The sequence below is a fragment of the Dicentrarchus labrax genome, unplaced genomic scaffold (assembly GCF_905237075.1).
Source record: "Dicentrarchus labrax unplaced genomic scaffold, dlabrax2021, whole genome shotgun sequence".
In the NCBI taxonomy this organism is placed as follows: Eukaryota; Metazoa; Chordata; class Actinopteri; family Moronidae; genus Dicentrarchus; species Dicentrarchus labrax.
Genome location: NW_026136923.1, coordinates 19,163 through 29,515, shown reverse-complemented (window position 1 = coordinate 29,515; position 10,353 = coordinate 19,163). Strand labels below are relative to the sequence as shown.

General features: G+C 37.3%; 3 protein-coding genes across 3 annotated transcripts; all 3 read left to right on the top strand.

Moving 5' to 3' along the window:
* The first annotated feature begins 260 nt into the window (after positions 1 to 260).
* LOC127360681 (lactose-binding lectin l-2-like) lies at positions 261 to 1,077 on the top strand. Its single transcript, XM_051395136.1, has one exon. The coding sequence runs from the start codon at positions 341 to 343 to the stop codon at positions 827 to 829; it is 489 nt and encodes a 162-aa protein (XP_051251096.1). The 5' UTR covers positions 261 to 340; the 3' UTR covers positions 830 to 1,077.
* A 3,730-nt stretch (positions 1,078 to 4,807) lies between these two features.
* On the top strand, positions 4,808 to 5,387 carry LOC127360683 (lactose-binding lectin l-2-like). Its single transcript, XM_051395138.1, has one exon. It carries the CDS (start codon positions 4,899 to 4,901, stop codon positions 5,385 to 5,387), a length of 489 nt encoding a protein of 162 aa, XP_051251098.1. The 5' UTR covers positions 4,808 to 4,898.
* Positions 5,388 to 9,641: 4,254 nt separating this feature from the next.
* On the top strand, positions 9,642 to 10,353 carry LOC127360682 (lactose-binding lectin l-2-like). The gene has a single exon (XM_051395137.1). The coding sequence runs from the start codon at positions 9,724 to 9,726 to the stop codon at positions 10,210 to 10,212; it is 489 nt and encodes a 162-aa protein (XP_051251097.1). The 5' UTR covers positions 9,642 to 9,723; the 3' UTR covers positions 10,213 to 10,353.

Sequence of the window (10,353 nt, the reverse complement as noted above, 5' to 3'; positions counted from 1 at the left end):
ATGTTTTTAACGTTTTAATGTCTTTGGGAGGCTTAGCGTTATTCCATGCTCTGCTGCCTCTCAGGTTTGAGACTAAATTACACAACAGTTATTCCAATTTAGGTCCCACCTCTGATAGGGCAGATAGCCAATCAGATTTCAGGAGTAACCTGTGGATTCCCAAGCCACTCCCTGGACACACCCCCTGCATGTAATGAATGATATCACACCAACAGTGCAAACACGCTCTCTGAAGCATATAAAAGAAAGTAGCTTTTGAATTCTTTATGCAATTTCTTGGTAACATCCAGCATTGCAGATCAGATACTCCAAAGACTTAGACTGAGACTCTGACGCCAACATGTTGTTGTTCCTCTGCTTGTTTGTTCTCACTCTGGGTGCTGTGTCTCCATCAGATGTCCATCCAGTGAAGCTACAGCGCGGCAACTGTCCCATGTTCTGGTGGAGCTTCAACGGCCGCTGCTACAAGTACATCGCAACACGTATGACCTGGATTGATGCAGAACTCCACTGTGTGTCACAGGGAGCCAACTTGGCGGCTATCCACAGTGTGGAAGAACATAAATTTGTCAATTCCCTGATCAAGAACTTTGACCCTGCACAAGGATTTAGCTGGATTGGAATCAACGACATTCAGAAAGAAGGAGGATGGATGTGGTCTGATGGGTCTGCAGTTGACTTTGTCTTTTGGAATGCAGCACAACCAGACAACGATGAAGGAGATGAACACTGTGGACACACAAACTCTGGCCCAAATTTTAAATGGAACGATTATCCGTGTTCTTTGCTGTTTACTTCTGTTTGTGAAACTCGCTTAGTTTGTCCTTAGCAAGACGTTTTTTCTGATTCAACTCATAAACTGCAAGCTAAAGATACAAATCTGCATGTCTATTCAGACAAAAGTAATTTAATCAGGTTTCATTTTCATGTGTCGTTTAATTGTCTAAAATATTTCTTTTTTCCTTAATGACCCATAGAAAATGTTATAGATTTAGCAGAAAAGGTAATTTAACTGTTCAAAATAATGAATAGAAAAAATGCTATTCAGATGTAACTCATGAATAAAAGTATTCTCTGATGACAGTAACTTTGTTGTGTCTTTTAAACTAGTTTGAAATACTTTTGGTAAATGGACCTGTACTTGTATTGCGCCTTTGTAGTCTTCAGATTATTCAAAGCACTTTTACACTGTGTGCCATAGTCACCCTTTCACACACATTCACACAATGATGGCAAACTTCATCAGACATAAACTAACTCATTCATGCACATTCACACAACAATTTGGGGTTCAATATCTTGCTCAAGGATACTTTGACATGCAGTCGGAGGAGCCAGGAATCGAACCAACAACTTTACAATTAGTGGACAACTCACTCTCCCTCTGAACCACAGCCACCCTTTTGGATCTCCACCAATAGATTTTATGTCATATCTTTAATCCCACTAATTAACATTGTGTTGGTACTATGGTTAACTCAGTGGCAACATATGTTGGGCTAACAATGGTTTAAAGGGGGCACCACACTGTGTTGGTGCAAGCAATTACATTTGGCACTCAAAATGGTCAATTATATACTGTAACACAACAATAAGAGTTATTTAGGGCTTTTCTAATGAAAACCTCAGTGCCCAAATAACAACTGACAACATCTTTATGGATCTATGGCGACCTCTGATAAATCACTTACCTGGTTAACTTACTGACTTTGTCTAAAGAGTGACGGACACATTGGATTGAAAGATTTCTGGGCATTTATATGGAATAGATATCAGAAGTAGATTTTCCTGTCCCATAAAATCATTGAGGCATAGTGTATAAACTTTCTTCCTTTCTTTCGTTTGGGCCTATTTTGTTTGATGCTGTGATGATGATAAGCATTATTACGATACCATAAAAAATATAAATGTACAGAAAAACAACTGTTAATGAATTAATAACAGTTATTGCTTGTCTTTTATTTCCTTGCTTTTATTTAAGAGTCGTGGCTCATTTTGATCTAAATACTCCGCGTGCACGTTTATCAGTGGTTTATGATGTTTTTGTTCAAGTAGATAATAATAGTTTTACCTCTGTCACAAAGAAGGGGAGAACACACATGAGTTGTAACCAAAAATATGTTTATTTAACAAAACTAAAAGAAAAATGAAGCTAAAGACAAACAAATTCAACCAAACAAAACAAAAGCTCTTTGAGGGAGAGACCTGCTCAGATGGTCGTCACACCTCATAGTGTAAATGATATGGACCTCAACATTTGTCAGTGACACATGTCCCATTGGGTCCTCTAGCGTAAATGTACTGAAGAGGTCTTGGTTTGTTTAAAAATCAGTCTCTTTTTTTATACCACAGTAAATCTGGCTCCTTGCAGAGATAGGCCTACTTTCTGATATTATGATTACTGGTTTCATGGTGTGTGATGGTGTCCCCATGGGTTGCATTTAACATACAAACATTCATCAAGCTCAAAGTCTTTATCTCACTTGAAGCTTAGAAGACCTTTGATCAAATAGAGTAGCAGTACTTATTTAATAATATGAAAAAGTTTGGTCTTGGGGAGGAATTTATTTACTTGATTAAGCTGATATACTATTAACTCAGGGCCAGTGCACTGGTTAATGGCAGACAATCATTATTCATTAGTTATTGTGGGAGGTCCACTTGTCTTATTTTGTGCTAGGCATCAAATGTCTAGCTGAAGCCATTTGGAGACACAGCAGGAAATCTAAATAAGATCTATTACATATACGACTGAACTGTACTGAACTGTTCACAAATATTAGATAAAGTATCTGAGATTATAATAACATTTATAAATTCTGAGAGTGGATTTTCCCTACAACACTAAACTGTGGCTTATACAGTTGTACTATAATGCTAAATGAAATGGGATATTGGACTAAAAGGTTCCTGGAATTTCTGTGGAACTGATACTTGTATCATATAGTCATTTATGGATCATTTATAAACAGAGTTCAACACCTGTTGATGAATAATGAACATGTATTGCGTGTCTTTTATTTCCCTGTTTTCCTTTAGGATCCTGGCTATTTTTTATACAAACACTTCTTAATGTTCATTGGACTTTTTAAGATGAAAATCTCAAATCTATTTACTACTACTACTACTACTGCTCCAGGTGAGCTTGTGGTCTTTTCCACTTATGTTCAGACACTGTGTAGCTGTGTGAAGGTGAAAGTGATTGCCAAGTGCATTTGACCAACGATATCACATCAACAGTGCAAACACCCTCCCTAAAACATATTACAAAAGAAAAGTGGTCTTTTAGCTGTTTCTTTAAGATTTTTGACATAATCCAACAGTGCAGACCTGCTACTCCAAAAACTCAAACTCTAACACCAACATAATCTTGTTCCTCTTGTTTGTCCCCACTCTGGGTGCTGTGTTTCCATCAATTTTGTACCTCTACTTCTGTACTATTTCTTTTGCACTACATTCCCCTATGCTGCTGTGTCAATTTTGAATTTCTCCTAAGGGGGGATCAATAAAGATCTTATCTTAATTTTCCATCCAGTGAAGCTACAGCGTGGCAGGTGTACAAGTACGTTGCCACACGTTTGACCTGGGCTGATGCAGAACTCTGCTGTGTGTCAGAGAAAGCCAACCTGGTGTCTATTCACAGTCTGGAGGAAGAGAATTTTGTCAAAGAACTTTGACCACGCTAAAGGACGCAGTTGGATCAGACTCAGTGACATTCATAAAGAAGGCAGATGGATGTGGTCTGATGGAGTTGCAGTTAATTTTGTATTTTTTGAAGTCCTAAAGAGCCAAACAACAATAGAGGAAGTGAAAACTATGTTCATAGCAACTTTGAAAAGGATCTGAAATGGAATGACGTCCCATGTTCAGTTACTTATCCTCTGTTTGTGCATCCCGTCCTAAACATATTGATAAAATATAAATAACCTATTAAGGCTCAGCACAGTAATTAAAGGTGTCAAAAGCAATCTTATCCAATGCATTATTTATTTATTTATTTATTTCATGTATAGAAATAAATGTAATAAAAGTGAATTACTTTTAAGAACTGTCCACTTAATAAAAAGAACAGAGAACATCTTTATGGATCTATACCGCCTTCTGAGGAGTCACTTGCCAATTTATCTTGGGACTTGGAAAAGGTGAAGGACACATTGGATTGAAACGTTCCTGGCATTACTGTGGAATAGATATCAGATGTTCATTTGTCTATATCAGTAAGGGTAATCCATAAACTTTCTTTCGGTTTTCTTTCTTTTTTATCGCTATAGCTTGTAGATAAGTGTTGTTATTATCCCATAGAAATATAATTAATAAGAAAAACATTAACTGGAGTTCAACAACTGTTGGTAAGTGGTTAACGGTTATTTTTTGTCTTTTATTTCCATGTTTTAACCTTAGAGTCCTGGTTCATTTTTAGTGAAACACTCCTCAATCACATTTCTTAGTGGAATACAATGTTTTGGTTCCAATAGATAATCGTTTTACATTTTACAGTATATGGACCTTCAGTTACAAATTTCTAAAGCTAAAACTTTTTAGCTTCCTACAGCAAAAATGTTTTTAACGTTTTAACATTTTTTGGAGGTTTAGTGTTATTCCATGCTCTGCTGCCTCTCAGGTTTAAAACTAAATTGCACAAAAGTTATTCCAAATTTAAGTTCCACCTCTGATAGGGCAGATAGCCAATCAGATTTCAGGAGTAACCTGTGGATTCCCAGGCCACTCCCTGGACACACCCCCTGCATGTAATGAATGATATCACACCAACAGTGCAAACACGCTCTCTGAAGCATATAAAAGAAAGTAGCTTTTGAATTCTTTATGCAATTTCTTGATAACGTCCAGCATTGCAGATCAGATACTCTGAAGACTTAGACTGAGACTCTGACGCCAACATGTTGTTGTTCCTCTGCTTGTTTGTTCTCACTCTGGGTGCTGTGTCTCCATCAGATGTCCATCCAGTGAAGCTGCAGCGCGGCAACTGTCCCATGTTCTGGTGGAGCTTCAATGGCCGCTGCTACAAGTACGTCGCCTCACGTTTGACCTGGGCTGATGCAGAACTCTACTGTGTGTCAGAGGGAGCCAACCTGGTGGCTATCCACAGTGTGGAAGAACATAACTTTGTCAATTCCCTGATCAATAACTTTGACCCTGCCCGAGGATTTACCTGGATTGGAATCAGCGACACTCAGAAAGAAGGAGGATGGATGTGGTCTGATGGGTCTGCAGTTGACTTTGTCCTTTGGGATGCAGGACAGCCAGACAACGCTGGAGGACATGAAAACTGTGGACACACAAACTATGGCCCAAAATTTAAATGGAATGATTATCCGTGTTCTAAGCTATTTACTTTTGTTTGTGAAACTCGCTTAGTTTGTCCTTAGCAACTAAGACGTTTTTTTCTGATTAAACTCAAGGTATTTCCAAGACTGCAAGATAAATCTAAAAATGTTCATGTTTATGTATACAGAAATCATTTCACTAACTTTCATTTTTGCATGTTGAACAAATGTCTCAAATTTCTCTTTTTTTCTTACTGACCCATTGAAAATTGTATAGATTTAGAAGAAAACGTATGTTAACTCTAGCGAATAATGAATGGAAAAAATGCTATCTCAGATGTAACTCATAAATAAAGGTATACTTTGATGACAATAATGTTGTTATGTTTTTTAAAGAGGTTCAAAACTCTTTTGGATCTCCACCAAAAGATTTTATGTCATATCTTTGAGTCTGTTGTTAAGATCCAGGCCATGTAAAGAAGGCACATAAATACAATCTGCATGAAAAATTCAGGGGGAATTGTTTCTTTTTTACAAGAAGACAAGAATATGTGTACTATTTAACTGAGTCCATGAAAAACCTGCCACTGTAACACCCCGAATAAGAGTTATTTAGGGCTTTTCCAATGAAAACCTCAGTGCCAAAATAAAAATAACTGACAACATCTTTATGGATCTATGGTGGCCTCTGATAAATCACCTACCTGGTGTACTTAGTGACTTTGTCTAAAGGGTGAAGGACACATTGGATTGAAAAGTTCCTGGCATTTATATGGAAGTAGATTTCCCTGTCACATAAAGTCACTGAGGGATTGTGTATGAACTTTCTTCCTTTCGTTTGTGCCTATTTTGTTTGATGCTGTGATGATGATAAGCATTATTACGATGCCATAAAAATATAATTGTACAGAAAAACAACTGTTAATGAATTAATAAAAGGTTATAATTGTCTTTTATTTCCCTGCTTTCATTTTAAAGTCGTGGTTCATTTTAATCTAAATACTCCTCATGCACGTTTATCAGTGGTTCATGATGTTTTTGTTCCAGTAGATAATAATAGTTTTACCTCTGTCACAAAGAAGTGGAGAACACACATGAGTTGTAACCAAAAATATGTTTATTTAACAAAACTAAAAGAAAAATGAAGCTAAAGACAAACAAATTCAACCAAACCTAACAGAGTGGAAGCCAAGGGAGAGAGAGGGACCAACTGATTTCCTCCAGCCTGTTCCAGTAGATAATCATAGTTTTCTGACACCTGGTTAGCTCACCTGGTAGAGCTGGCACCATGTACTGACGCCTTGCTGCAGCAACCCAGGGTGCGAGTCTGACCTGTGGCCCTTTGCTGCGTGTCATCATCTCTCTCTACCTCCTTTTTCTGTCTATCTTCAGCTTTCACTATTGATTAAAGGCAATAAAAAACCCCAAAAATAATAGTTTTCCCTCGTATTGTAAATTATATGGACCTCAACATTTGTCAGTGACACATGTCCCATTGGGTCCTGTAGCGTAAATGTACTGAAGAGGTCTTGGTTTGTTTAAAAATCAGTCTCTTTTTTTATACCACAGTAAATCTGACTCCATGCAGAGATAGGCCTACTTTCTGATATTATGATTACTGGTTTCATGGTGTGTGATGGTGTCCCCATGGGTTGCATTTAACATACAAACATTCATCAAGCTCAAAGTCTTTATCTCACTTGAAGCTTAGAAGACCTTTGATCAAATAGAGTAGCAGTACTTATTTAATAATATGAAAAAGTTTGGTCTTGGGGAGGAATTTATTAATTTGATTAAGCTGATATACTATTAACTCAGGGCCAGTGCACTGGTTAATGGCAGACAATCATTATTCATTAGTTGTTGTGGGAGGTCCACTTGTCTTATTTTTGTGCTAGGCATCAAATGTCTAGCTGAAGCCATTCGGAGACACAGCAGGAAATCTAAATAAGATCTATTACATATACGACTGAACTGTACTGAACTGTTCACAAATATTAGATAAAGTATCTGAGATTATAATAACATTTATAAATTCTGAGAGTGGATTTTCCCTACAACACTAAACTGTGGCTTATACAGTTGTACTATAATGCTAAATGAAATGGGATATTGGACTAAAAGGATCCTGGCATTTCTGTGGAACTGATACTTGTATCATATAGTCATTTATGGATCATTTATAAACAGAGTTCAACACCTGTTGATGAATAATGAACATGTATTGCGTGTCTTTTATTTCCCTGTTTTCCTTTAGGATCCTGGCTATTTTTTATACAAACACTTCTTAATGTTCATTGGACTTTTTAAGATGAAAATCTCAAATCTATTTACTACTACTACTACTACTGCTCCAGGTGAGCTTGTGGTCTTTTTCCGCTTATGTTCAGACACTGTGTAGCTGTGTGAAGGTGAAAGTGATTGCCAAGTGCATTTGACCAATGATATCACATCAACAGTGCAAACACCCTCCCTAAAACATATTGAAAAAGAGAAGTGGTCTTTTAGCTGTTTCTTTAAGATTTTTGACATAATCCAACAGTGCAGACCTGCTACTCCAAAAACTCAAACTCTAACACCAACATAATCTTGTTCCTCTTGTTTGTCCCCACTCTGGGTGCTGTGTTTCCATCAATTTTGTACCTCTACTTCTGTACTATTTCTTTTGCACTACATTCCCATATGCTGCTGTGTCAATTTTGAATTTCTCCTAAGGGGGGATCAATAAAGATCTTATCTTAATTTTCCATCCAGTGAAGCTACAGCGTGGCAGGTGTACAAGTACGTTGCCACACGTTTGACCTGGGCTGATGCAGAACTCTGCTGTGTGTCAGAGAAAGCCAACCTGGTGTCTATTCACAGTCTGGAGGAAGAGAATTTTGTCAAAGAACTTTGACCACGCTAAAGGACGGAGTTGGATCAGACTCAGTGACATTCATAAAGAAGGCAGATGGATGTGGTCTGATGGAGTTTCAGTTAATTTTGTATTTTTTTGAAGTCCTAAAGAGCCAAACAACAATAGAGGAAGTGAAAACTATGTTCATAGCAACTTTGAAAAGGATCTGAAATGGAATGACGTCCCATGTTCAGTTACTTATCCTCTGTTTGTGCATCCCGTCCTAAACATATTGATAAAATATAAATAACCTATTAAGGCTCAGCACAGTAATTAAAGGCGTCAAAAGCAATCTTATCCAATGCATTATTTATTTATTTATTTATTTCATGTATAGAAATAAATGTAATAAAAGTGAATTACTTTTAAGAACTGTCCACTTAATAAAAAGAACACAATTTCACATTGAGTGCTGCAGCATAGGTGTACTGAAGAGCTCTAGTGAAGACCCACTTTTCCATAATACTGTCTTATGAACCGCTTGGTCCTCGACTCTGCATTAAAACACTCATGTTTAAAGACTTTAGGCCTAATCCCTTGTTCTCGTCAACATTTCCTCATATGAAAATCTGGCCAGTGTTCTTCAGGATATATGGCACCTAAATATAAATAACCTATTAAGGCTCAGCACAGTAATTAAAGGTGTCAAAAGCAATCTTATCCAATGCATTATATATTTATATATTTCATGAATAGAAATAAATGTAATAAAAGTGAATGTTTTACCCTGTCTACTTAATTAAAAGAACCAAGAACATCTTTATGGATCTATGGCACTTTCTGAAGAGTCACTTGCCAATTTATCTGAGGGACTTGGAAAAGGTGAAGGACACATTGGATTGAAATGTTCCTGGCATTACTGTGGAATAGATATCAGATGTTCATTTGTCTATATCAGTAAGGGTAATCCATAAACTTTCTTTCGGTTTTCTTTCTTTTTTATCGCTATAGCTTGTAGATAAGTGTTGTTATTATCCCATAAAAATATTATTAATTAGAAAAAATTAACTGGAGTTCAAAAACTGTTGGTAAGTGGTTAATGGTTATTTTTTGTCTTTTATTTCCTTGTTTTCACTTTAGAGTCCTGGTTCATTTTTAGTCAAGCACTCCTCAATCACATTTCTTAGTGGATTACAATGTTTTGGTTGCAATAGATAATCGTTTTACATTTTACTAAAACTGTTTAGCTTCCTACAGCAAAAATGTTTTTAACGTTTTAACATTTTTTGGAGGTTAAGTGTTATTCCATGCTCTGCTGCCTCTCAGGTTTAAAACTAAATTACACAAAAGTTATTCCAAATTTAAGTTCCACCTCTGATAGGGCAGATAGCCAATCAGATTTCAGGAGTAACCTGTGGATTCCCAGGCCACTCCCTGGACACACCCCTGCATGTAATGAATGATATCACACCAACAGTGCAAACACGCTCTCTGAAGCATATAAAAGAAAGTAGCTTTTGAATTCTTTATGCAATTTCTTGATAACGTCCAGCATTGCAGATCAGATACTCTGAAGACTTAGACTGAGACTCTGACGCCAACATGTTGTTGTTCCTCTGCTTGTTTGTTCTCACTCTGGGTGCTGTGTCTCCATCAGATGTCCATCCAGTGAAGCTGCAGCGCGGCAACTGTCCCATGTTCTGGTGGAGCTTCAACGGCCGCTGCTACAAGTACGTCGCCTCACGTTTGACCTGGGCTGATGCAGAACTCCACTGTGTGTCAGAGGGAGCCAACCTGGTGGCTATCCACAGTGTGGAAGAACATAACTTTGTCAATTCCCTGATCAATAACTTTGACCCTGCCCGAGGATATACGTGGATTGGAATCAGCGACACAGCGAAAGAAGGAGGATGGACGTGGTCTGATGGGTCTGCAGTTGACTTTGTCCTTTGGGATGCAGGACAGCCAGACAACGCTGGAGGACATGAAAACTGTGGACACACAAACTATGGCCCAAAATTTAAATGGAATGATTATCCGTGTTCTAAGCTGTTTACTTTTGTTTGTGAAACTCGCTTAGTTTGTCCTTAGCAACTAAGATGTTTTTTTCTGATTAAACTCAAGGACTTTCCAAGACTGCAAGATAAATCTAAAAATGTTCATGTTTATGTATACAGAAATCATTTCACTAACTTTCATTTTTGCATGTTGAACAAATGTCTCAAATTTTTC

Bases quoted from the DNA above. Each gene is read 5' to 3' on its own strand.
- LOC127360681 (XM_051395136.1), top strand. From the start codon at position 341: ATGTTGTTGTTCCTCTGCTTGTTTGTTCTCACTCTGGGTGCTGTGTCT.
- LOC127360683 (XM_051395138.1), top strand. From the start codon at position 4,899: ATGTTGTTGTTCCTCTGCTTGTTTGTTCTCACTCTGGGTGCTGTGTCT.
- LOC127360682 (XM_051395137.1), top strand. From the start codon at position 9,724: ATGTTGTTGTTCCTCTGCTTGTTTGTTCTCACTCTGGGTGCTGTGTCT.